Source organism: Lepidothrix coronata, unplaced genomic scaffold (assembly GCF_001604755.1).
Source record: "Lepidothrix coronata isolate B3197 unplaced genomic scaffold, Lepidothrix_coronata-1.0 Scaffold58, whole genome shotgun sequence".
Classification (NCBI taxonomy): domain Eukaryota; kingdom Metazoa; phylum Chordata; class Aves; order Passeriformes; family Pipridae; genus Lepidothrix; species Lepidothrix coronata.
Window position 1 is genome coordinate 86,913 of NW_016690238.1, and position 27,619 is coordinate 114,531.

At 50.0% G+C, this 27,619-nt stretch overlaps 2 protein-coding genes across 8 annotated transcripts in view; one reads left to right on the forward strand and one right to left on the reverse strand.

Annotated features, from left to right (window-relative positions):
- ALPK3 (alpha kinase 3) overlaps nucleotides 1-22,290 on the reverse strand; it is a 33,164-nt gene extending 10,874 nt beyond the window's left edge. The window contains exons 1-5 of one of the 4 annotated variants that reach the window (XM_017816897.1): nucleotides 22,148-22,290; nucleotides 12,831-12,869; nucleotides 9,525-9,646; nucleotides 2,736-2,853; nucleotides 480-1,500 (exon numbers count right to left, since the gene is read on the reverse strand). In XM_017816897.1, the coding sequence (XP_017672386.1) occupies nucleotides 480-1,500; nucleotides 2,736-2,853; nucleotides 9,525-9,646; nucleotides 12,831-12,869; nucleotides 22,148-22,290 (1,443 nt within the window). Of the gene's footprint in view, nucleotides 1-479; nucleotides 1,501-2,735; nucleotides 2,854-9,524; nucleotides 10,227-12,830; nucleotides 12,870-12,935; nucleotides 13,582-22,147 lie in introns of those variants that run through there. The other 3 variants (XM_017816900.1, XM_017816899.1, XM_017816898.1) reach the window with 3 other exon arrangements.
- LOC108498332 (mucosa-associated lymphoid tissue lymphoma translocation protein 1-like) overlaps nucleotides 22,079-27,619 on the forward strand; it is a 31,759-nt gene continuing 26,218 nt past the window's right edge. Inside the window, exons 1-3 of one of the 4 annotated variants that reach the window (XM_017816902.1) lie at nucleotides 22,079-22,173; nucleotides 23,180-24,086; nucleotides 26,891-27,061. In XM_017816902.1, coding sequence (XP_017672391.1) covers nucleotides 26,946-27,061 — 116 coding nt within the window. In that variant the 5' untranslated portion in view covers nucleotides 22,079-22,173; nucleotides 23,180-24,086; nucleotides 26,891-26,945. Of the gene's footprint in view, nucleotides 22,174-23,179; nucleotides 24,087-26,885; nucleotides 27,062-27,619 lie in introns of those variants that run through there. The other 3 variants (XM_017816903.1, XM_017816901.1, XR_001875146.1) reach the window with 3 other exon arrangements.

The window sequence follows — 27,619 nt, forward strand, 5'->3', positions numbered from 1 at the left end:
ATGGGGGGGCTCGTTAAGCGCCGCTGAAGCTCCAGCTCCCTTGTTAAACCGAACAGATGCCATTGGCCTCATCTGTCTACGCACAAGGCCCCCACCCCCAGCTATAAATAGCCATTCAGTGCTGCCTGCTGAACTGATCTGAAAACATTTCGCATGAGGTCAGGCTGCCGATTAAACTGCAGAGCTCACAGCCACCCCAGGCCACCCGGAGACCAGCTGCTCGCATGGCCCCGGCTTACATCTCTCACCACCTCAGCTGACATTTGTTTGGAGATGGGGTGGAAGCTCTGCTCTCTGGGCACACAAAGTCCAGAAAGCCCTTTCCCTGTGTGCTTTCACCAGTGGAGAGCTGTGGAGCCTCGGCAGCAGATCCCACGGGGCACTCGCAGCCTCCCACGCGTGGTGCCACAGCACAACCCTGCAGCACAAGGTATTTTCTTGTTGCCACCCCTGCGTTGGCTGCTCTCTCTCCTAGTTACCTCTTTGTTTCCCTCCAACTTCTGTGCTTGGTGTTGGCCTTTCTGTCCCTCGGACAGCACAGGTCCTGCCTCTGACACCTCAGAGGACAACGGAGCATCCTCTGTCTGTCTGCTGATGGCCACCGGCCGCAGGGCAGCCTCGCTCCCGGCCTCATCCTTGGCTCCCACCTCCTCCTTCCCTGCTGTTGGCTTCACCTGCTTATCAAAATACATGTCCTTTAATGAGAAGTACACGTCATCACTGGTTTTAGTGTCCTGATTCACAGCTTTCTCAGGCTCTTTGACTTTCAGACTGGTTTCCACTTCTTGATCCTTTGCCGCCCTCAAACGTGCATTCCTACGTAAGGGGACAGGAGGGGCAAACCTGGGATTTGAGGAAGGATTGGCCCTGTCTCTCCCACTTTCTTCTCGCTTGGAAGCTTCCTGCGCTGCTGCTGAAGGAGCCCCCACCTTCTTTTTCTTTTTAGCTGCAGAGTCTTTCGCCCCTGGCTTAGTCGCCAGGTCCTCCACTGTCTCATAGATATACGTGAGAAAGCTGTTCCCGTTCTCCTCCCCAGTCTCCAAAGTGGCATCTCCATTGGTTGTCACCTCTGCTTTCAGAGGTGCTACCAGTTTGTTTGAGAAGCCCATCACTGCACTGACTGGCTGCTCCTGTGTCTCAGCAATATCCTTGTGCAATCTGGACTGCGAATCCGCGACGTGCACTTTCGCTGCATCTTCCTTCTCCCATGAAGAGTCTCCCGACTGGAGATTCTGATCCCTAGCCAGCCTCCGCTTCCTCTGGAGCCTTTCGGGGCTCATTCCCTGCAACTTCTCCACCTCCACGTTTTCTTTTCCTCGTTTCTTGCCCTGTTCTATCTCTTGCAGCTTTTCTTCAGCTTTTCTCTTTATTTTGTCAAACCATTTCTGATGGATTTTGAATTCCGTCATGGTTCCCACTTCCAGCACACCAGAGCAGGACACGATGCCTTTGGTATTTCTAGCTGAGGCCTGGTAAATGCCTGCATCTTCTTCTCGGCACCTGGAAACCAAAAGCTGTGCATGAGACCTACCCATCCTTCCCAGGATTCCCACTGGGCACACAGGCATTCCCCACCTGCTCTCCCACTTCCTGCTCCAGGGAGGCCAGAAAATGAAGATGTGGCCCATGAGATGCCCACAGAATGTGTGGAGGCCTGGGGCTGGTCTCCCTCCCCGGCTCTGCGCTCTCTCAGTACTAACAGGCAAGGAGGTTTGATGTTAAATCCATGCCCAGCTCCACCCTGGGTTGTAACTCTGGTAAGAGAGGGCTGTGATGGAGGAGGAACAGGCAGCACCAGGCTTCCCAACTGTTCTTGGTCACATTCCTCTGCAGAACCTTCTCCTCTCAGCTCTTTACAGCCTACATGAATCCTGTTCTTCCTCCACTGTACTGCCTTACCAAAGCCTTCCCACCCCATGTCACAGGCAGCAGCACAAACACATGCCTGCCATCCCTGTTGTCACCCCTCGAGGACACCTGGCCCATGGAGATCCCTGCTCCTGCAAGAGGTGAGCCAGCCTCTGACGGAAATCTGGAGTACACCTGGGGCAGCAGAAAAACCCAGGCTTGAAGCACAAGGATGACAGGACAATCAGCAACACTGATATTCTGCATTTTCTGTCACTGCTGCACCTGTCTGACATCCCAATTGCAGGACCTGAGGTGCCACAGGTCCCTGCCTGCTGGAGATACAGTGTGCCTGGCTCTTCAGAAACAGTCCTCGCTTAAAGTTAAAAGAAGCTGGTAGTCAGGGCTGGATAAAGGAGGGCCTTGCCTCCATTCATCAGTGCCAAAGCAGCCCTTTCCATGGTGACAGCTAGGAACAGGACAGGGCTGTAGCTTAGGACACTCCTGTGAACTGTTTCTGTCCTTGTCCTGCCTGACTCCCTGGACCATCATCCTGGGGGCAGACAGTGCTTTGCCGTTGGCCACCTTTGTCCAGCCCTATTGCTCAGTACTGGAAGGCTCCAGAGAAGGATTTATCCTGCCCTTCCTGTTGCTTGCAGCATGGCAGCTATCCCTGAATGCAGTAATGGATCTCACACTTGTGTGATCGGGGAGTCACCAGAGCGAAGAGCTGGAGGGGAAGGGACAGCCAGGAACTCGCAGTGGGGAGCAGAAGGGGCCAGCACAAGTGCTGGGGGGACATCACTGCTGACAGCTCCTCCAGCTACTGAGAACACACTCAGAGCTTCCACCACCAAATCCAGCCCCTCTCCAGCTCCTTTACTCACTTGTACAGCTGCAGGGTGTGGCGATTTCCATGACGGAATATCTCGTACTTGGGTAAGCCACAGTAGCGATCCATCTCCTCATCATCCTTGTACCATGTCACCTCCGGCTGCGGGAACCCTGGGGAGGAGATGGAGGGTGTGAAACATTCCAGCCAGGAGCACAGCCAGCCTGGTATCAGCAGCAAACCAAAACGCTCCAGCAGACCAGGACAGATGCTATTCTGGGCTCACCACATTCCTAAATCACACAGCAGAAACAAACAACGGAAACTTGATGGGCTTATCTCAGACTTTTATCACTCTTAGGAATAGGGCTATTTTTGAGAAAAAAATACCAGCACTTCATTCCTGAACAGAGGAGTGTGGATCACACGCTCATCTCCTGTAACACTGGCCAGGAGGAGAAGGTGAGCATTCCGTCACTTTTATGTGAAGAGGGATGTTTTGATGAGACCAAGGCTATGGTTGGAGAACAGCTCTCCCTTCCATGGAGCTCTCAGCATTTCACATGGTGTCACAGCCTGTAAGTTGATCTGAAACTTTCCATTGAACAGAAACAACCTTGATTGCATCACAGTCAGCTCAGTGTCCTACAAATGTCACTTGACAACAGATGTCACCTGCCTTTTCAGTAGAATGACATCATGATGTGTGTGACTGGCTGGCCAGCAGGCCGGGCACACAGCCACGTTCCCCAACACTGGCAGCAGTGTTGGATCAGCATGTGAGTCCCACATGGACCAGTGCTAGCCACAGCCCTCAGCGCTCACCCACAACAGCTCTAGCTCAGAGTAAGAGAAGTTTTCATGTAAAAACTGCTCAAGCCAGCAGGCAGCATGAGTTCCTGCACTTCACACAGGGCTCCTGGCACAGCCAAGCCAACTCCCAAGACACAGGATGGAAGTTTCAATGATCATGTCATGTCTCAGCTATAGTCAATATGCTCAGCAGTTGTTCTAAGCCCCAAGGCAGGCACCCAAAACTTATCTTCTGCACATGTCCCTGCTGGCTTTCCCTGTGGCCAAAGGAAGGGAGTCCGGCACCTCCACCAGTCCCCGGGGCTCACCCCACCAGCCCCCAGCATCCCAGAATGCAAGGGGGGTCAGCTCCTATGGACATCCCTGGCATGAGGCCAGTCAGGACTTTCCAGGAATATCCAAAGTGTCCAGACTCAATGACTCTGGAGTAGTGACAGGGCAGAGACAGGGCACTCCCTACCTATCCTGGATACTTCCCAGTTGCCAACCCACAGGTTTCAAGGCTGACCAGGACCCCAAACCTCCTCCTTGCACCAGCCAGAGATGCTGGCAGCCCACAGCAATGCCTAGGCCCAGCTTACTCCCGCTCCTATGAAGGTCCTATAGCAGGAGTGAAAGTCTAGCAGCAGAGACGTATCAGCAGGAATTCACCCAGGTTTTGGCCAATCCAAAATGCCTTTTTTCCAGAAAAGCAGCGTATGCCAAATCTCATGTACTGCTTTGGTTCCTCTGGCCCAATCTGCCCTTATGGAACACTTCCTGTCCACATCTCTTGCTTGTGGGGCTCCCCAGTGTCCTCTGGCCCCTGGTCCTCTGAAGGGATTTAGCCCACTGGGACCAGACAGGGCTGGGAAAATAGTCTCAGAGAAATTTTCCTTTCTTCCTCTCCTCCATGAGCAGCAGCCATCCCCATGGCCCAAACATCTCCACAGACTGGATTTTACTCCATTATTTTCCTCCCTCACTGAGGTCTTTTACTCTGCACTGCCCCAGCACCCCCTCTCTCCATCCTCACTGCCCCTGCATCTCCCACATGCTTTGCTGCCTCATTCCCCTCCCACTGCTGCCACCAGCAGGTTTGGCTTTCTGCTGGGTAGTGCCTCGTTCCTCCTCTTCTGCAGGAAGCCAAGCCACGACTTTCTCCCAAAGCCCTTCCTGCATGGCTCTCCATCCTTACCTCTTGCCACAGCCTGCTTTTTGCTGCTGCTCTGACCACCCCCAAACCAGTATCTAGAGATGTGCAAAGCCCTCAGTTACTTGTGGCTGAAGAAAGTGAGCCCTAAACTGGGAACTGGAGAGAGAAAGTCATGAGAGTATCCCGGTGATAGGATCATCAGGGATTGATACTGTTGCTTATATTTTCCATAAAATATTAGCTATTGGCTATACTTGGCAGCAGGACCTTGGGCTGAATGAGCCTGTGATGGATTCTTTCTGCTCCAGGGGTGATGAAAAAAACAATTTCCATGCAAAGCTCACATTTTGCCAAGAGCAATCCAAGCTTTCCCAAAGGCTGTTCCACAAGCAAGTCCTTCGGGAGGCCCCCACGGTCTGTACCGCAGGGAGCTGGCAGGTTGATTTTCCTAATACCCTACGGGCAGCTATCACAGCCCAGCCCTTCATTCCGGGAACTGCCAGCAGATCGTTTCCGAGAAGCCCTGTGATGTCCCCCCGTGGCCTCCGCAGCTGATTTCCATTCCCAGCTGACATCTGCCGGAAAGAACTGTGCTTTCCATAATTGTGCAGTGCCTCGAGGAAAGGCTTTTCCTCCTGCTAAGCCTAAACTCCGTTTGACCTGTAGCACTTGTGTCCTTGAGGATACCCGCTCCCTCCGAGGGGCTACAGCCGTGTCAGCCCAGTGCAGGCAGGGAGGGACCAGCTCCCACTGCACGCTCCCGTCCGGCAGCCAAGAGGAGCTGCAGGCAAGTGCGGGCTAGAAGTCTGCAGGCAGAGGGATGCTGAAAGGCTTCCCACCTCCCACGTAGGGACAGTGGCCCCAGCTGCCTGTCCAAACACCATCCATCCCTCCCCAGAGGCTGTAACCTGAGCCAAGCAGGGGATGGAGAGATGCCTGTGCAGGGACGGGGCTCCCCGGCATGGGGAGGGGAGCTGCTGCTGACGGTGCAGGCATCCATCTTCCGGCTGCTGAGTGAATGAATTCCCCCGGTCGGAGGGGGGGGCGGAAAGAAGGCAGGCATCACTCCTGGCACATCCCCTGCAACCACAGCACGGGGTGGAGCCGAGGGCTCCATCGGTGGGCACTGCCATACTGCAGGGCACCAGATGCCCACCCTTAGCATGAGACACCCTGAGCATAAATCAGCACTCGTCCTTCAAAAATCTGCCACTGCTGCAGACCCCCGTGCAGATGGTGCCAGAGGGATTTGCCAGCTGCTCGTCCCCTGCTTGCCCCAGCCCGAGCCCTGCTGCTGCAGACGGAGCGGTGCCGGTGCTCCGGGGAGGAGATCAGGCATACCCTGCACATCTTCGGGCCTAGCAAAAGCCTTTAGGGAAGCATGACTTCCAGCAGCATTGCTCCAGCCATCACAGGATCCAGGAGACTTTTCAGAGCAAAGATTTTTTTTTTCATGTAGATTGCCAGGTTTAGATCAAACATTCTCTTTCTGAAAGCTGTTAAAATCTGAGAAGTCTTCAAAGCTTTGGTGACCGTATCCAAAACAGTTCTTAAAATATCTATCCAAAACAGTTCTTAATATATCTATCCAAAATCACCCAGAGCAGCTCTGTTTAAAGTAACTTGTCTTTTGATTTTTTGGGGGCAGGAAAGTGGGGAGTGTTAAGCCTTCTGAAACGAAGGTGGTAAGATTTTAGAACCATTACACATAATCACCACAGTTTCCTGTTTCTGCTCTACACAAGCTACGTGGAGTAGGAATTTCAGGCAGTTTGGGGAATAAAATTCATGGTAAGATCTCATTCTTTCTGGCTTCATGGATTTAAACCTCCCCAGCACAGCTTCTAGCAATGCTGGCAGGAGGGACAGATACAAAGGGCAGCAGCTCCCCATGGCACCAGCCTGTGAGCAGCGCTCATTCTCCATCCTTCCCTTGTCCCGGCTGCCCCAAACCCATACATCCTCATCTCCCAGTAGCTCGCTCTCTGCTCTTGTACTCACTACCCCACTTCCAAACCCCTCCTGCATTTCTCCACACATCCTTCATCCAAGCATTTCACTCTCATCTTTCAAACACTTCCCTCAGAGGACCACCATGGATGCAACAAGTTAAGCTCCTTTATCTTTAAAATCCTCATTCACTAAGTCTGTGACTGCCTACTCACCTTACCCCAGTGCTCTTCCCCAAGGTATAGGCAGAGCCCTTTCCCTTCTGTACTCATAATAAAACCATGGAGACACTGATGGGCTTGAGCCCCTGAGCTGATCATTTGGGAAGCCAGGTCACAGGGGTTGAACTGCCTAAGGAGGGTCAAAACAGCACTGAAGAGGCAGCTCTACAACAATGGGCTGGTGCTGACATATGATGGTCTTGGCTAGATCCAGCCATTACCTCTCCTGGTTGGACTCATTCCCTAACAAGCAGCCACAGACCCAGGCATCTTCATCCAAGCCTCCCCATTTCATCAGTCAACATCTCTCCTTCCCAGCCAACGCTATATAGAAATGGCTGAAAAGCTGGAAAATCCTTGTAGCTCCACTAAGAGCCACTCTGAAGAGAGAAGCCCAATATCCACTCACTGGGAAGGATCTGTGATGGCACTCGAGGTCCCAAAGTCCAGACATACCCACCAAGGAAAACACTTGGTGCAGAGACATGGGGTGAAGCTGCACAGTAAATGGAAATGTTCCGTTTTTCACATCTCTCAGAGAACAAATGATGAACTAATTTTGTCTAAAAAAAGAAAACATGTCATAACTGATGCAGGATTTGACCCAAAACAATCAAATCAGATGTAGTAGGGACACCAGCAGCAGGCAGAACTAGGCAACAGCAGGAAAGGAGGGTTTGTGCCACCTCCTGAGAGCATTAGGAACCCGCCTCTGCCTGACCTGCTTTTTCCTTGCCTGCACCACTCAGCACATTCTGGAGATTGGCTCCTCAAACACTTGCATCCTTCTGCCTTCCTAGGACATGCCCAGTCCTAGTCCAAGTATTCCCTGATGTGGGACTGCCCTGTAACTCTCATTCTTGGTCAAGAAGCAGCAAAAAAAGTTAAGGTATCATTGTAGGTCACATATCCATATTTGTGTCCTGAGCGTCAAAACAGGAGCAGCTGACTGTCTGCCCTTTGCCTCCACCAAAGTGTCCCTGGACTCCAGCCACAGTGCTGGGACTGAACTGGTTCCACTCTGGTCACTGGCCAGGGATGCCACTGTCACTTCCTTTCTCCCAGTAACATCTCCCAGTGGAACGCAAACATCATGGCAGGGTGAGATACCTGAGCTACTGACCAGACCCTGCAGTCAAGAGGAAGCATCCCATCTCCTGCCCCTCTTTCCCAAAGAGATCCTGAGCTCCTAAAGCAGTCCATAGGACCAGGTGCAGGAGTTGCCCATATGTCCAGGCTGATTTTAAGAACATTTCCATGAAAATTCCTAGTTTTACAGGTTTATTAATTGAAGTGCATAAAGACATCCCCCAGCCTAGTTTACCAAGCACAAAAATACCACGATACATGCTGAAGAGACTCGCTGACAATTTCCTTCACTTGAGTAGAAAATGAAGCCAGTATCAGGTCAAGTTTTCCACGTGGTGCAAGTCACTAGAAACAGATGGAGCTCATTGGAGTGACCCATCAACTTCAAGGTGCAGCTAGTAAAGATTTAAGCCAGTGGGGGAAGCCAGGACTATTATTCTGGATTTCCCAACATATCTAAACATTTTCCCACCTCTGACACTTGCAGAATGGTGAGTTCCATGGTACTGCACAATATGTCAAACTTCTGCTTTCAGAAAGCTTTAACTGGGAAGAGCCCTTCTAATGAATCCCCAAACAGCATGGTTTGGAGGCATCTCCCTAGCACAGCCCTCGAGCAAGAGAGGGTCTGCTGAAGTTAAGCCTCAATAACATCAATATATCAGTTGTACCCCTGCAAGTTCAGAAAGTCAGACCTGCAGAACAAGGGAAGCTGTGTGAGAAAAGCCAAGAATTCAAAGCCAGCAGCTCTCAGAGGGCTCAGGCTGCACTTCCCGGCGCACAGCTCACTTCCAGCATGTTTCTAATGGCAAACTAGATTTCCTTAGGAAATCCTTGGTCCTTGTGCCTAAGAGGCTCACTGGAGAAGGATACTCTCCTTCTAAAATTTACAAACTTGTTTAATGTCTCTCACTGAGTAACATGTCACAGAATAATTAACATAGGCGAGGTCAGGAAGGACCACAGGTACATACCACAGAGAGCAGAGGTTTTAGAGCATCAATACTTAAAGAACAACATCTCATCAGCAAAGGAGCCCTTTGCCTCTACACCAATGCACTGCCATGCCACATCACCACAATTTCTTGCAGTCCTCTTTTTCAGCCTCTCCCTCCTCCTCCTCTTTTTGGCTTAACCCCTTCCTGCCCAAAAGGAGATTTTGGTTCATTGTGCAGAAACCAGCTTTTATTTCAGATGTTGACAGACACAGAAGTTTATCGCTGATACAAACGCTCTAACCATCTACAGCCAGCAAAGACAGACAGAGTCGGCTCCAGTACAATAGCCTTAGTCTTCAAAACTGCACATTCCTGAGTTAAGGTGTCCAGGATTAGAGAAGAAGCGAGATTAGGACAATAAAATGTAGCCGGTCCAAGAAGTAACCAGCATATTCCATTTTCTGGCCTTTCATTTGCCTTGTCTGAGATGTTAGCTTATGTCTTTGCCTCTTTACACTCTCAGGTGTTTCCCCCCTCCCTTAAGTTAAAGCTAAAATCATCATGCAAATGCCAGATCTCTTACTTAGCAGTCTGACAACAGTGGGCTTGTTATCCTTGTTACCACTTGCTGCAGAGTTTAACTAGCGCAAGTCCAGCAGATGAGGCAGGACCGGGTTATTCACTGAAGACACTGTTACCTGTCACTATGCACGTGAATTTAGCATCAGAGTCCTCGGACACAGAACGGGATTTGATAGTGGTTTCAAATAGTGGCTGTGTTTCCTCCGTCAGCTGAGAAATGATTGCGCAGAAGGTGCTCCTGGAAGATTCAAGAAGCATTTCTTAGAGATCAAAGCACCAGAAAAATAAAAGGGTCTGCTTTCTGTCTCATCTCAGCAGCCTTTGTTCTTGTTGTACGTGCCCTCTTCCCTCCCATCATCCCTACACTTGCTCATAAGTCCAGTCCAGTGTCAGAGCATTTGACTGATTTCTCCCTCCTAAGATGACTGGCAATTTAAAGTGTCATTTTGGAAACATTCCCTTTGTCTAAGCCCTTATGGCTATTGGGGCAATGAATGTCAAGAACCATTTTAGTTCTTTATTACAACAAAACATCTCTTTGGCCAGTCAGCAGGCTCAGAGCCAGACCTAACAAAGTAATTCCCAGTTCTGAACCGTCAGTGTTTCAAGTGCTGTTATGTTCACTGGGATTTTTCTTTATTTCTGAAGAATTCTCATGTCATTTTAGGCCAAGTGTGAACTGAACACATATCAAGAAGACAGCAGCTGTCTGAGAATTAAGAAAAGCTGGCAGTTGTGGGATAGCTCACTGAGGGAGACTGAACCTGGCTGGCAGCTTTCTGAGCTCAGGAATAAGCTGGGAAGCTGGCATCCATTTCCTGCCTAACCTCTCACTGCTGCAGGTAGGACTCACAGTCCCTACTCCTTGAGTTCAGGCACTGACCTCAAAGTTTAGGCTGGGATACCCAAATAGCCAGAACTATCCAATCAGTGCAATCTGTGAAGCTCCAAAGTGGGCCTTGAATTTCCCAGATGTTTCAGCACTGTTCAATGAGAACAATAAATCACTGTATTCATCCAGCATTGCCAACCCTGCTAAAGCATCACCAAGGGAGGCCCCAGAAGATCTGGGCTTTCTTAAATAAATTCCAGCTTGGGTCTTCATTCAGATAATGCTCTGAGACTCTTGGAAACTAAGAACTTCTTATTTAATTTTTCCCTCTGCAATTAAAACACTACATGTTTACAGTAGGAGAAGGGACCCCATGGTCTCAAGCAAAAAGATCTTAGCAGAAACAGCAGATATTACAAGAGAACTGTAGCTGGCAGCTCTATTTATATAATTTTTAGCAGTGAAAGACATTCCTTAAACAAGTGATCAGCTTCTAGAGACATGCAAGGGGTGGAACAAACCCCCAAACCACTCCTGAGACAGCTCCACCACGAGCAGATGGGCTCAGAGCACGTGGTGGGGGCTCCACGAGGAGGACCCCGGCCTCACAAGCAGCCCTTGGCTTGCAGGCAGGATGCTGGTGCTGCTGCTACTCATGCTCTACCTGCTAAGGAAGCAAACTTGTTGAGAAAAAACCAGAAAACCTCACATTTAGCGTGAACCAGCAAGGGCAGGTGCACCAACAGGGACTGAGCAGACATGGCTGAAGGTGTCAGGAGAGCTCCAGGCACAGCAACTGCCTGTTCCATCCACCCTGAAAACTTACCTGGAGGCTGCAGTGTCATGATTTTCACTCTGACTTCCTGCTAGAATGGGTTTGTAAGAGACACAGGGAGATGAATCCCTGAGTAACAAACCACTGGAATGCAGCTGGAGTCTCACCCAGCTCCCAGGCACCTTGTGCTGGGTAAGGGACAGGGGAAGCTCAGGCTGTTGCAAACCTGACTCATCTACTGTACGAGGGTTATAAGCACTGTCTGTATCCAAACATACGTGTGGGATGGGGTAAAAAAACAGATTCCACTGCTCAGATTCTTTTCTGTGGAAACCAATGGTCCACAGGACACTGGTCCTGGTAAGCAACTCTTCACACAGTTGTGGGGCCAGGAAAGGGCTGTGGGAGTCAAAAGCTGTTTCAAACCAGAGAAACCTTCCCAAAGTCCAACCCCAAGAGAAAAAATGCCCAAATGCCCATTTCCACAGAGCAAGGCAGACAATCCAATACCAAGGCAGTTACTGGTAGGGTTTTGATTCTCCCTTCAAAATACAGATCCCCAGTCCCATACCAGTAAATGCCTTTTAGATCCACATAAAGGAACTTCCCAAGCATCAATGAACATTTCATACCCCAGCAGGAGAGCAACTGGGTCAGCATCTTAAAAATCAAGTGATGCACACACACACAGTGACACTCGGGACCCAGTTTAATCCCAGCACCACGCCACCAGCACCAGCAGGCAGCACCAGGAATAAGTCTGGTCCACTCAGTGCAAATCCCACAACCAAGTGAAATACAGCAAAGGCTACTGAATGGTTTAGGAAAGCAGCGTGGCCAGGAGCTGGGGGCTCCACAGGCTCAGCAGACGAATCAGAGACTTGCCCAATGACACTTGGCAGGAAGCCTGGAAGGTCTATTGAGTCTTTCAAAGAAACCATTGTGTTGGCCACAGGGGTTTTGGAGGCTGGGCACTGTGGGGCTCTCAGCTGACTCATTCCAGCTGCAAAGAGGTTTGTCCAATTCAAATTGCTTTCTAAACGAGTAATTCAGAGTATTCAAGGAATTCGACACAAAGCACCAGCTGCTTTTCCTCTGGGCCTTCCTGGAGCTGCATCCTTGGGGCAGAAAAAGCCCTGGAGACTAGGAAGGAACCCTAGCAATTCAGTAGCCTTTTCACATTAAAGAGGGATTTCCATACAAAAGCCTGCTGGAGAAGGAGATTCGAGAAGTGTATTCCTCTTCATCATGATTTTCTTTTTCTGACTTTTTGGTTAGCAATCCCACAGCTACAGGGGTGTTCAGGAGAGGCCTTTCCCTCCACAGTCATTCCTCTACCTGCCGTTGCAGCACACCAGCAATGCACGTGCATTTCCAAATGTGTTCTTTTGCCAAAGTACAGCTGTACAAGTGCATTTTGGGGCAGAGTCCAAGTGAATGAGGATACTCACAACAGTGGCGGGGGATGGGGGAAGAAAATCTCTTTCCTAAAAGTCTCAGGGCAGGCATATCCAATTTTTAATGTCTCTGTATGGAAGTCTCACTTTAATATCAAGAAGTAGCTGAACACCCAACCTTTGGCTAAAAAAGAGGAATATTTCTTGCACCTTAATACAGAAATTACAATGAACATTCATTTTTCTGTCTGCAGTTCAAGAAAGTATTAGGGATCCAGTCATGCAGAATGAGGCTGTTAGATCACTTCAGGTCTCTCGACTGATTAATTAATTAGTACCAAAGCACTACAGGTTAGTCATGTGCAGGCAGATTCAGAAAAGTGTTTGGTCAGAACAGTTTAATGCAACGCAGTTTTACCTTCCTAAACTGGAGGGACAGAATCTGCTGCTTGATAAGCTAAGCAAAAAACAGCATAAAAACCATTAGAGAGAGAAGCATGGAAAGGAGCTGAAATAAACAAACCGTTACAGAGACGTATTAATGATGAGTCGTTTTGCAGAGGTCAGAGTTCCTATTTAAAGAAGGTACAGCTGCCTTAGGCTGCCTGCCAGGACGAGCAAGCCACATTGTGAATTGAAATCAAAGGCTGTAAAAATGAAATGGTCGTTAACCGCAGAGAACCAGTGTCAGGACATTTATACAAGTAGGTTTCTGAGAAGCAGCACCTTGAGCCTTCCATGCACCAGCGTTGTGCTCAAAGCAGGCAACTCCCCCCGGGGAGGTGTCCAATTAAACAGCAGGAGGGAGTCTGGACCCGGACCCCCCCTTCTCTGATGGCAAGCAGGTGGCCTGAGCTGGGTGCCCTCTGTGCTTCCAAGGACAGCTCCTGGGAGAAGCTGATAGCTCCCTAGTCACTACACATGGCTTTCCAGCCTGCCAACCAAATCACTAAGGTCTGGCAAAACATTAAAATAAAATAAGAGAAGGAGATTTTACAAGAATCCACACGTTTTGCTTTCTTTGCAGGAGCACGTTGTAACATTAACCGATTCAGGGAACAAAATCAAACATCCGAGTCCTGCACAAAGGACACCCGGATGATCTACTTACCAGTGGTCACCAGCTCTCTCGAGGGAGTGTCTTCAAGGACTCATGTCCTACCCAAAAGGCCACACTGCCGGATTGTGACAGTGTGACAACCTCTGCGCATTGACATGCAGCAGTCAGAAGCAGTTCCTCAGGCCCTGAGCTCACCCACATGGCAATCAAAAGTCTAAAACTAACCAGGGACTGACTAGTCAACAGCAAGTAAGCTCAGGGATTTAATTGCACTGAGATACATAGTTGTGCCTATGCAACAGCCTCACCATGTAGCCTCAGAAATGACTGCAGCGCAGATATCCCCTCTGGGATGTAGGATACCAGACTCCCACATCCGTCCATGCAGACAGATCAAACCTTCTCAGCTTCTGCTCTGAAGACCAGTGAACCACCAAACTTCAGTGCTCTATGAAGGTGCTAGAGAAGACAGCAGGAAGAACCACCTGAAGGTCCACCTGAAGGTGCACCTCTTCAGGTCTCCTACCCAAATGTGCGAGTCCCAGTCACGTGGAAGTCAGCAGGACTCCAAGTCTTGCCCTAAAAATGACGACAGAGAGACTCTGAAAAGTGCTTCTGCCAACTGTATGTTCCACTGGTGGAGGCAGAACCTTTACATGAGTAGAAGAAAAAAAGTAGTTCAGCTCAGAGGCCTGACGCTTTACACAAATCATTGCACATTTACACCAGGAAAAAAAACCCTGAAGGGCTCACTGACTCTTCTCCTTCAGGAGAGCAAAGACAGCAGAAGTTTTAGACAGCTGCTCAGGAGCAGCTTTAACCCAACAAACATGGGTATCAGTGGCTTCACCCTCTCCACCCCCAGCCACACAATCCTGATCCCTTCCCAGTGCCAACTGCTGTTCACGAAGCCAGAGGATGCCAGAGACTGGGCGTTATCCAGCTGGGAAAATCAAACATTAACCATAACAGGCTGATCATCACGATCATCTCACACGATCCATCTTTCGTGTGCTGTGCTGGCCCATGGGAGAAGTCAGACAGAAGAACTTTGTCTGTCCAGCTGAGCTCCACCATCTTTGACATCCCTGTGAGCTCCATGTCCTTTCTGGCACTGCCAGGCACACCTTTGCATTGCCTGCTTTACTGATCACCACTTCACCTTGTCCTCATCACTCACAGACACCCTCAGAGCTCAAACTGCACCTTTTGCTGCTCTCACCCTGTCCTGACCTCCCAGGGATCCAGCTTCCTCCTCCCCATGCTCCTCCCAAGCACAACCACTGCAGGTGGTCCCATGGACAGATTCATCCCTGTGCTCTGGGATGCCCCCAGGCAGCTCTGTCTGGCTGGAAACACAACTCATGGGCTTAAACTGTCTCAACCACCAACTTCTCAACTGTAAATGAACCCCAAATCATTTTGCTTACCACTGCAAGGGAAAAACATCCTCTTGCCCTCCAGGAATACTAAGGACCTGGGCATCCCTTGAGGGAAGATCCCAAAATCCTTGCTGGAAAATGCTAGTGTAGGCAGAAGTGTGGTTTTAATCATCATTTCTTGCATAAGACAAATGAGGATGTGTCTTGGCTTAGATGTAAAGAAAAGAGGAGTCAGAAGGAAGGGTGTCAGTGCCATGAACCCCTTGTGCTCGTGCATGTGATCAAACACTGAGCATTGACAGTGCTTTTTCTTTAATCCCCAGTGTTAAGGCAACGTGGGCTTTATTCACTTCACATCCTCAGACAACGCTGAACGCTGGACTGAGGGTCTCTTGAGGAGCTTTGATATTATCAGAAGAAAAAGGCCATGATGTATTAACTGAAGTTTAACCTCAATATGCTAAATTTGCTTTTCAGACTAGAGTTTTAAACCCCGAGAGAGGAAGATCAAACTGTGGATGCTGCAGCCAGCACAGCCCTGCCTGCAGGCAGCTGCTGCTTCACTTCAATTACGTTCCAGCATATCCATGTAGAGCTGCAACAGCACAACTACATCAGACTCTGAACCCAATCTACTCACTTGGAAACCCCAGTGTGCCTGGTCTGATCCTTGCTGGGACTGGGCTGTTTGTGCCCTGGGCTCCCCAGGGACTTATTAGCACAAACAGCACAGGGCTCTGCTAATGACATGCAGCATCAGCAGTGGATGTGTCTCCCTCGAGCAAGCTCAGGGCCATTACAGTTACTGGATGAATGTAAACGCTTATGTTATCCTGAGGAACACATCTAAAGTGGTGAATCAGTCTCAAGTATAAGGCTTCTTTCTACTGGAGAAGTGGAGTTCAAAGAGGTCTGCTCTAGGCATGTCCAGCATCAGTGGGAGGAGGCCAGCTCGGGCACACCTCACATCCATGAAATGAAGCTCAGCTTTTTATAAGCTAGTTCTGAAAATACAGGTTTGTTTATTAACAGCTGGACACAGAATTATATCCCTCTAGCACATACTTTCTACCAGTCTCAGTTCTTCTTTAAATTCTGTTGTATCAGAGGCTTTCAAATTCCTTCGGCCATTTATCATACTCTTAAATGTTTTAGCCCTTCAACTACCCATAATTTCCTTTGGAAGTGAAGACAGCCTTCTCTGTTTTTAGGCACTTGCCAAATTTTAGTTTTGCACGGGCAGGAGGCAGAACTGTCAACACCACTCACTTTTTTTAACTACTCAAGTTGATGGCCTGGGCTGGTACATCACCCCACTGGCACTGAAAAGTTAACTGCTTAAAAAACATAGATGTTCAACCTGACACCTTTTCTAACCCTCTCATGCAATCACTCCATGAAATTGCCCTCTTTCAGTATTTCTTCTCTCCGAGATAAAGAAATCTTTCTCCTTCCAGCTCATTCCTCACACAGAAGTCAACAAGAGCTCAGGAGACCCTGAAATAGGCTTAACAGTGGCTCCATCCTCATATGGACAAGCACCTGGACTCGAGCTGCTTGAACTGCAGCAGTCACCAATATTTTTTCTGTGCCTCTCCACAGCACGAAAATTGAGCCACACAAGCTGCCCAGTGCAGGAAGGAAACAGCTAAATGAGTCCATGACAGCAAAGCAGAGAGCTCTGAGTTATGTTTTGAGGGAAGAAGCATTGCACTAAAGCTCCTCGGGAAGCCCACAGAGAGCAGGGCAGGCTGTCCATCCCGGGAGCCGGACAGAGGGACAGCCCTGGCAATCCCCTTGCTGACTCTCTGACCCGTGACATTATTTGGCATGTTTTGCACATGTAGACTTCCAAGTATAAGGTTTCCTATGAACTTGTCTGCCTCCAAGGTTAATACTACTTGAAACAAATACAAGCCACTGCGAATACTGCCTCAGCTGTCGGCAGCAAACCCTTTTCAACATTTAAAAGCCAATAATGAGGCTTTCATGTACATATGGTTATGCTTAGGCCACTTTTCTGCCATGTGTCCCGCTCCTTATCAAGCACTCCATGCACACACAGAAGGAGTGTGCTGGTGTTCATATACCATGGCAGCAGCTATCAGCAGTCCCTGATAAAGCAGCTGTGAGGGCTGTGTTGCTGTACAAGACACATTGTTATTTCAGATTGGAAAATGGATATATTGAGTCTTTGCTTGTCAAGGTCACAGACCGAATCGATGTCAGAACTGCAGAAATATGGCATTTTTTTATGCAGGTAATTTACTTTGTGCTGAGATGAACATAGACTTGTGTGTAACAATTGAGAGTTAGATTTCATTAACAGAGAAGGTGGAGAACAATAAATTAAGTTACACATTCCTGTATCAGCCTCTGTAATAATGCTCTGAAGATGGCTCAGATCTGTGTATTTTAACTCTGTATTTTAACAGTGACCCTGAAGGGCACTGCTTGTCCAGCCCGAGTTCCTCCAGCCTTGGTTATCACCTACACACTCATCTCTGCTTGGCTTTCTAGGGGATATATGGACAGGAGACTTTGGAAAGGGGGCTGAAAAATCCCCCTTTGGGACTGTTTGGGATTGTTATTCAGTGTCGTTATTCACTGCCAAGGAGCCCCACTCAAACCAGACACCACTATGCAAGTAATCACACCAATGGGAAACAGATGCCTCTGTCCTACAGATCACAGGGTTTGAAGCTGAATCGTTGACGCCTTTACTTTTGCCTTTCCAGTGGGTACTGGCTGTCCCTCCTTTTAGAGTTTGGGACACTTCCATCCCACAGATCAAACTGACTGAATGCTCTCAGGTGCCTCAGCTGGCACCTTACCCGTGAGTTACACCATTCCTTGCCAAAGCAAGGTCACACAGGATGATACAGGTGTCCAGCTGCTGAAGAGGGAACTCCTCTGAACTAAACATGCTTTTCAGGAAACAAGCGCTCCTGAGTTTCCAGCACACTTTATTATAGCAACAGATCTTTCTCCTTCATTCGATATTATGTGCAAAGCAAGAGGGACAAGATTGGGAATGGTTTCCAGCCAGAAGAGCCAGGTGGCAAGGCTGTCTCCTGAGCTCAACTGCCACCCCAAACAGAGACAGTCATCCAAGAAAAGATCAGAGGCAATGTCACTATACTCTATAAATATCTGTGTATGATGCAGCTATGACAGTAGAAAGATATATAAGCAAGGAGGCAATGCTCTAACGAGACCAAGGAGCAGACACCTGCACGAGGCCAGAGGTGCACATCGCTGCCAGCAGGAGTTCACCTGGGACTCAGGTGAAGATTTTACATAAAATTGCATCTCTCTGCACAAGACACTCTCCAGACTCACTAGTTCTTACAAAAAGGACATCTAAAGAGATGTCTTGGAGCTGTGGCCTATGAATGCAGCTAAGGCAGACCATGGAAAGGACTGACAGCTCCTCCTCCCATTTTGTGAAATAATTATAGTCAAGTGCTTTGAGATATAAGAGGGTTTAAAAAAAAAACCCAATGCAAACAAAACAGCTACCCCAAAATAAAAAAGTCCTGTCAGCAGCCAGGGCAGAAGGCAAATCACCAATCTGCTCCTCATATTGTCCAATATCAGGTATGTTAAAAGACCAGCAAAGGAAAGCCAGTGATCTCTTGACACTGAATTGTCTGCTCACAGGAAAAATCCTTCCTAAATACCAGTTCCCGAGGGCACACAGCATAAACACCCTGAACACTCTGTCTAATAAAAGGATTTATATTCTCTCTACAGTCATTTTCAACACCTCTATTCTTTTGGCCCCTGTAGCACCACCTCTGGCATATTCTACAAGCTAAAAAACAGAAAAAAGCATGTTCTGGTTTTCAAATTCATATCCTTCAATTTACACAACATCCCTTTCCTCCTGTAGGATTAGGGAGACCAAGTAAGATCATCCAAACTGCCCTCTACATATAATCCCAGAATTGTTTGGGTTGGAAGGGAACTTAAAGCTCATCTTATTCCACCCCCTGCTGTGGGCAGGGACACCTTCCACTATCCCAGGTTGCTCCAAGCCCCATCCAACCTGGCCTTGAACACTTCAGGGATGGGGCAGCCACAGCTTCTCTGGGAAACCTATGCCAGAGCCTCACCACCCTCACAGCCAAGAATTTCATCCTAATATCCCATCTAACCCTGCCCTCTGACAGTGGGAAGCCATACCCCCTTGGCCTGTCACTAAGACTTCGTAAACAGTCTCTCGCTATCTTTCCTGCAGGCTCCCTTCAGGTACTGGGAGGCCACAATTAGGTGACCCTGAAGCTTCTCTTCTCTGGCTGAACAATCCCAATTTTCTCAGCCTTTCCTCAGACCAGGGGGGCTCCATCCTTCTCATCATTCTGTGGCCTCCTCTGGACTCACTCCAAAGAATCCTTCCTTTTTGGAAGTCCTTCCTATGCTGAGACCCCAGAGCTGACTGAAGAATGTGTCCACGAGTCACCCCAGAAGCAGGGATTCCCAACTTCAATTTTTTTTCCTAAAGATGCCTGCATGTACCTCTACCATGTCACTACACTTTCTACTGCTTTAAGAATGGGTGAAAAGAGCAGGCAAATATTTTTATTAAATACACTTTATAAATACATATAAAGACAGCAACAGAGAAGCCTGAAAGAAACCCGCACTTTCTTTAGACCAGAATATCCATTTTTGTTTTCTAACCACCACAGCAGCCTCCCACCACAATTCTGTGTCTGCATCACTTGTCCCATGCCTTTGTTAGCTCCAAACCCAAATCTGTTCTGTGTCAAAGAGAACTGCTCAATGTTATCTGCCGTTCAGCATGTTGCTCATCTTGCTTTTCAAGTTCTCCCAGGCAAGCTCTCCAGATGCTCCTGGATTTAATTAAACTCATAATTGCTTTCTGAAAGTCTCCTTGCTGCACCATTCCACTCACTTGCTTTCCATAATTGTTATGATCCATTATTTAATTACAGGACAAAAAGACCCACTTAATTCAACCCCTTACCCTACATCTTAGACAACAACAACACAGTTTCCACACATCCTGGCTCAAGCCTTCACCACTTGTAGGGTTCCACAGGGAACAAGACTTTTATATGACTCTACCCTAACTCATCAGGGAAACTGGAAGTTGCCATGACAGGGAAAGGTCAGTTTTGCTATTTGGCAAATATTTATTCACCACTTCTTACAACAGAAGGGGCAGACAGTGGAGTTAACAGGCAAAACAAAATTGCCTTGCCACAGGCTTTGACAACCACAAACATAAACGGATTGGAAAAAGGATTGGCCAATTTGTGGAAATTGAATGTGCCGCAGATTTGAGTGTGGCAGCACAGAGTCCCTTTGCCAGGATTAGGCTCCCATGGATGGGAATTGGGGTGCAGCCCTGGCAGCACCAGTCTGACAAGTTCAAGGAGTTCAGGGCTCAGAGCATTGCAGAAACGGGCTGGATTTACCATACATCAGCCACAGAGTCGATCCAGTCAGAAGACATCAGGTGCACTGCCCAGGAGACCAAAATCACTCCATGCCTTCCTTAGCAGATGTAAGGAAAACTTCAGGGGATTTGGGGAACACTGGAGGTATTGCTTGCAGGATGGATGAACTCTCCTTTACGGTTAAACTGATTAAAGCTGCAATTCCAGCATAGTCAGGGGGAATATGCTCAAGTCAAGCTATAGGCAATCCAAACACCTTGAGATCTTCTTTATTAAATCCTCTCTCTGCCTGTAATCCACAGATTGGAGTCACTGGGCTCAGAGATTTTCCTGAGACTGCAGGTTGTGGACCCTGTATTGGCATTTGTTGATGCTGAAGATGCCACTGTGTGCAGCCAGACCACAATTAGCTTGCACCCCACGATGCCAGAACAAAGGAACTCAATTTAGGCAGCTCCACTTTGGTGTTACCCAGTTTTAACACCTGACTTCCAAGCAGCCCTTTTTTATGTCTTTTGGTCCTGTGTTTATTTTTATGAATGTCTCACTCTTTGAGGCATCAATGTCTGACATGCTGGAAATGGATTATTTATAAACCATCAGCAGGGAAGAGGCACACTCGTTTGGAGACTGAACAGTGTTCCCAGTGCATTCAAAGCAATTTTGAGGCTTTTTTAGAACACCTCACACAATCACCAACACCTTTAGCTCCACTGGCACATCGCCCTGTATTTTTGTGTGAGCTACCCTCAGTCAGGCTCAGCTGACAGCATGTTTCTCATACCTTCTCCCCAGCGAACAAAGCCTTATTTCTACCCCAGACCCTCTGCCTGAGGCCATTCCTGACCCAGGAATGCTGTTCTCATTGCTGTTGGCCCCTATCTACATTGTAGAAATGCCTTTTTGGCAATAAGATAAGGCACTAGTGTGGCCCCTCGCTCTGTGTCTGGTGTTGAGCAGCTTCACTACAATGAAGGCAGGAAGGTCAGTGCTGTTCCCTGAATTTAACTGGAGAGACAAACACTCATGTCTGTCAAGATTTCACAGGGAAGCCATCGACCAAGAACACATCAGGGTCTGCAGCTTCCTCACAAACAGAAGTGGAGGGGCGGCACTGATCAATTTCTGGTGACCAGTGATAGGACCTGAGGAAACGGCTGGAGCTGTGTCTGGGGAGGTTTAGGTTGGATATTAGGAAAAGGTTCTTCCCCCAGAGGGTGATTGGGCACTGAACAGGCTCCCCAGGGCAGTGGTCATGTTCCCACAGCTGACAGAGCTCAAGGAGTGTTTGGGCAACGCTCCCAGGCACAGGATGGGATTGTTGGGGTGTCTGTGCAGGGCCAGGAGCTGGACTTGATGATCCTTGCAGGTCCCTTCCAGCCCAAGATATTGCACAATTCTATTCTATGATTCCAGGACTCCACACACCCACCCAGTTACATGTGATGCGCGACACCAACACCCCCTGCCCCAGCAACAACCGCGACACCCCCAGCTCCTTCCAGGGGGCAAGAGGGACTGGCCCGGGGCCCACCAGCCCCTCTGGAGAGCCCAAGCCATCACCCGGCTTTTCCCCCTTGGGAATGGTCCGTGGGGAGAATCCCCACAGGGCATGATGAGGCCCAGGTGGCCACACCACTTCCAGCTCGGTTTGGGGCCAGGCGTTGCCTTTCGGCCTGGGAGGTGTCCAGCCTGCCCTGCTGCCCCTCCGGGCAGCCCGGACCGCCTCCCCCGCGCCTCCGGCCCCCGCCCGCCCTCGGCGCGTCTCCCGCAGGCGCCGTCCCCGGTGTCACTCGCACCCACGGCAGCGGCCAGAGCGGGGACACCCCCGAGCAGCCCGTTCCCCCGGGCCGGCCGCTCTCACCTGTTCTGGGGCCGGATGCCCAGCAGGTAACTCCGCCGGTCCGGCCTCGAGGCCCAGGCCGCGCTCTCGGCCTCCTCGGCGCCATCGGCGTGGCCCGATCCCTGCCCGTAGAGCCCGGCGAGGGCCCGGCGGGTCGAGCCCATGGCGGCGGCCGGACTGAGGCTGTCCCTGCCCGCGGCTGCCCGCCCTGTCAGTCACCGCTGGCATTTATAGCGACCCTGCACATGCCGCTGTCAGTCGGGGTGTTGGGGACGTGACGCAGCGGCCACGGCCCGGCCTCTCTGGGCTGGCTGCCCGGCCTCTCCGTCTCCCCATGGCTGCGAGCTCCACTTCATCTTTTGGGGAAGAAATCTACATTTTTTTTTATTTTTTTTTTTTTTTTAATAATAACCTCCACTTCAATTAGGGGAATTTCTCACACTTCAAATGTCCCTTCTCTCTGGTGACCAGTGACAGGACCTGAGGGAATGGCTGGAGCTGTGTCAGGGGAGCATTAGGTTGGATCTCAGGAAAAGGTTCTTCCCCCAGAGGATGGTCAGGCACTGAACAGGCTCTCCAGGGCAGTGATCACAGCCCCACGGCTTCCAGAGATCAAGGAGCATTTGGACAATGCTTCCAGGCACAGGGTGGGATTGTTGGGGTGTCCTATGCAGGGCCAGGAGCTGGACTTGAGCCCTGCGTGTCCCTTCCAGCTCAGGATATTCCATGGTTCTATGATCTCTCAGGATCAGCTACAACCTCCACTGATTTCTTGTAGGCACGAGGCTCCCGCCCTCGCTGGTGGCACCACTCAGCAGTCACGTCCTCACACTGGGGTCTTATGCCTTGGCAGTCTGCTCTTTATCCCAGAATGCTCAGGAGACGGTCTGTGATGGTATTTATAGTCTCCATGGAAAAGACAGCACAAAACAGGGCTATAAAAGGTGGATACGTGTCACAAACTATTACCAGCAGTGATTTAATACCAAATGAAAACATAATGAGTAGTAAAATTGGATTTATTCTTTTTCTGCCTTCCTCTTGCCTGTCAAGCTGCTGCATCATGCGCCGCAAGCACATCACTGGTGGCATCACATCCCTCCAGCCCTGGAATGATGGATAGAGCAGATTCACTGTGGATCACTGCCTGCCCACAGCTGCACAGCAGTGATTGCTGCAGGAGCAGGGAGATGATGGCAAATTGCTCCAGACTGCGAAAGAGAACAGGATTTGAGCTGATCCTCCTGGGGCAGGAGAGGCAGCGGATGCAACAACAATCGGGGGCATGTGATGGATCACCTGGAGCAGGACACTCCTGATTCCTTTTCCCCAGCTAGCACTGTGATTTGGAGGGTGACTTTGAATAGGCACTGGCACAAGGGTGGTCACGGACACAGACAGTGTGTGCATCACCCATACAGGTGATCGCAGGGTGCACTATGGTGGCAGGTGATCACATTATTAGGCATGTAAATGGCTGAATACCAGAGAAGATACTTAATCTTGGCAAAGGCAAAGGAGATGGACCTCCTAAGACATTTGGATGTGCTCCTAAGAAATATAAGGAAAGGTGGTCCCAGAGGGCTGACTGAAGACCTTGTCTTCTCCAGGCAGTGAAATAGCAGATGAAATTGCATAAAACAAACATAACATGATCCATTGGGGAAACCACAATAGTCATTTTAGATAGGCAGCAGTGGGCTCTATGTTGGCTAATGCCACTTAGGAATAATCAATCTCTAACAGAGTACAGTAGACCCAAAAAAACCCCCAAACCTAAACCACAGAGAAGGTCAGCAAGGATGAGCCAAGGTCCAGCCTGGCTGCTACATGAAGAATAACTACACAGACTGCGACTCTTCAGCCTGGGAGAATGAACTGAGGTGCCATGACTGAGGCATACACAGCTGTAAGGGACGAGGAGAACAAGACCAGGGGCATCGAGTGAAATTAGCAGGAGGTAAAGTCAGTAAAAGGGAGATGCTTCCTCCTCTTGGCATTAAGCTGCTCCCACACACAGCTGTGGCTGCTCAGTAGGGGTTAATAAAATCCACAGGACAAATGTGTCCTGTGCTGCTAAAATCTCCTGAGGTTTATGCAGGATGAAGACACTACCTTTGGCTCAAGAAGCGTTTGAGCGACATAAGAATATTCAGTGTGCATGCCCTGATCTCACACCCTTCACTGCGTCCTGGCTGCTGCCCAAATGTGGGAGGGAGGATGCTGGGCTGGGAGGATGCAATGTAGCATTCTCCTGCTCCCATCCCTTTCTCTGGAAGGAGGAGGAGGACTTTCAGGTCCCACAGCTTCAGGAAACCTGAATTCAAGCCCCAGCATATGAATTAGACATTATTTCACCATGAGCCCAATCTCTTGGCATGTTGATCTGATAGAACAGAGCCCAGCCCACCTGAGAAGGGTGTCCAGAACAGGTAGGTCTCTGCTTTGGGCCTGGAACTATGTCTGGTTGCAGAGTCCCAAATACAGGAAAGCCACTGATTTACTGGAATGAGTCCAGTGAAGGCCACCAAAAAGATTGAGGGAGTTCAGGCACCTGACATAGGAGGAGAAGGTGAGAGAAGCTGGGTTTCAGGCTTCAGGGGAGAGCTAAACAGAGACCTCCTTGTTTCCTTCACTACCTCACAGGAAGGTACAGACTGAGACATGCAGAGTGATGGACTGAGAGGCCAAAATGCAAGTGGCAAGGAGGACGGTTCCGATTAGATCTTAGGAAAATTAGTTGGCCTGTGACAGAGATTAAACAGTACCACGGAGTCCCAGAGAAATGGGCTATCTCCATCCTGTGAGACAGTGGAGGGGACAAGGTGCTGAGCAGATGATTGACGTCCTTCTTGGAGTGGGGGGGCTAGACTAGAGACCCCCAGGGGTCCCTTCCCACCCTGGTTACAACGTGGTTCAGTGCCTCACCCCAGCAGTGGAGGGAAACCTGGATGGTGAGCGCAGGTTTAGCTCAGATGTGACGAGACAAAGCCTGCTGTGGTGTTTGATCCTCCCTCCAGATGCACAGGGGTTGTATTCTTTTCTGCCCTCTCAGGCTCTGAATGGTTCTTGTGCCTATCCCTGCTGGGACAGCTTCCTCTCATATCTGCTCTCCCGTCATTCTGCTCACAGAGAGTGACAGTGCCCTCTGCTCCTGTCTCACTTTGGAAACATGTTTAGCTGCTGAAGCCTAAGCCAGCCAGCCACAAGGATTCAGTCCTTGTTAGCAAAGCTTTCCTCCTCTGCCTGCAAATCCAGCACTGACTCACAGCACGTCGCAGATGTTTTCTCACTCCTCTCACACTATTTATCCTTCCCTTTCCCACCCTGCGCCCATAAGTTCCTCCCTTTCTAAAATCACAGGCTTCTTCCTGCACTCTGACAACAAGCTCTCGCCCCTGGTTCTTCCCCAGATATTCACACAGACCGTGCCAGGGCAGGGCTCTGCTATAGAGGACAAATACGACAGACTTTTTGAGCAGGTATTTGGAGAAGGATTCTCTCTCTGAAGCCTGGAGAAACAGTCTACAGGGAATGCAGCAACCTCCAGCTGTTTGAAGAGATGCTGCATCAACCAGAATTGTCATCTTTAGCTCTAGGAAAGTGCTGGGGTTAATTTAATGATCATTTTTATTAGCTGCCTTGTGCTGCATGGATAATAACTCTGCAGCACAGGCGTGGCACGGAGCTGCTGGCACATATTCAGCCAGAACCTTCATTTGCAATCGTTCATAGGTTTTAAACCTGCAAGTGTATATTTCCAAATGCCTGCCTGGACTCCTAAGAAATCAGGAAAAAGGAGGGTCCGTGTGATCTCAGACAGCTGGGGAGATGAGCTAGGCATCACCTTTTCTGTATCCATGAAAGGAAAAGACCAGTCCTGGTTGGAGCAGGGGTTACTCAGGATCACATTGGATGGACAGGGTGTAGCAGGTTTTCTTGCTTTTGCAGCATAACTGTCCCATCCTGCACAGAGGAAAGGACATGGAGAGAGAAAATCCTTCCTGCATTTACCAGTTGTGTTGGGTTGGCTTTTTCCTACCACCTTCTTCTCCATCCATTCTAAGAGAAAAGCAGCAGGGAGAGGGACATCCTTCAGCCTTGCTTAGTCCCTCGGACCCTTGCATGGCCCAGCCCTGCCCTGTGGAGGTGATCCACGACCACTCTCAGCCACAACTGCTTCTCTCTGCCATCCTGATGATCTGTTTGTGCCCTTCCATGCTGCCACTTAGGAGAGACATTCCTGATGGCCTCGCTTTTCCTTGGTCAGCCCATAAGCACTGCTACAGCCCCAGGGGAGAAAAATTTCAGCAGAGAAGTGAGAGCCCCTCACAACCTCTTCTCTAGCTGGTCCATGGTCCCCCCTCATGCTCAGAAGTCCTGGTCCCCATCACTCCTGGCTCTGTGGGGACCTGCTTCCTAGGACTATTGGGGAGAAGCCAGCCTGTTGGGAATTTCTCTGCCCTGGGAGTAGGAATCTTGTCACCCCAAGTCCTGAGCCCAGACCTGCTTCATCCTCCTAGGCTTTGTGTCAGTCTCACTGCCTGGTCACTGCAAAGTTCTTTGGGAATGACAATCAATCACTCCCTGGCCACCCTCTGTCCTCTCCATCCACCATTTCCCGCTCATTTCCTTGTAGTCTTGCTGCCTCTTGAAAGGTGAAGAGTTCTGGGTTAACAAGTCTGACCTTGCCCTAACCTTGTAAGTGCAAGTCACGGCACAGCACTGGAGTCCTGACGCTCCACTGTGTCCCTTCCCTCCCAGAGGGGCTTGTGCAACCTCTGGTGCTGCCAGCACCACTTCCCCTGGGGCCCTCGTGATGCCTGGCCCAGCTGGTGGGGACTTCTTGGAGGAGGAGGCAGGTTCTACGTGCCTACCCACAGAGCAGCGCTGGGCCCAACATGAGCCTTTCTGTCCGTGGCTCCTGGGAGAGAGGTGAGAGCGGCTGTGGGGTGTGAGGGTGATGGGCTGGGTGGGAGTGGGAAGGGGGTGAGAGTGTCTGTGGGGATGAGAGCAAGGGTGGTCATGGGAACAGGGGCAAGAACACCTGTGGGGATGAGGCAAGGACATCTGTGGGGAAGGACACCATTGGGGATGTGGGTGAGGATGGCTATGGGGATGGGGGTGAGGTCACCTGTGGGGAAAGGACAAGGACGCCTGTGGGGAACGGGCTGAGGACACTGGTGGGGAGGGAGGCAAGGACACCCGTGGGGATATGGGTGAATACACCTGTAGGGGGGGAAGGGCACTGTGGGGAAGAGGGGAGGACACTCTGAGAGAGGGGCAAGGTGGTGGAGATGAGGTCACCTCTAAGGAGTGTGCGAGAGGGGCACCGCGGGAAGGAGAGGAGGACACCCATAGGGAGCGGATATGTTCAAATACACCTGTAAGGCGGCGGGGAGGGAGAGAGGTCACTCGTGGGCAGGGTGGTGCGGGAGCCTTGGCACCCGAGCGAGAGGCGCGTCCCCGGCGACCCCGCGCGGGGCCGTGCCG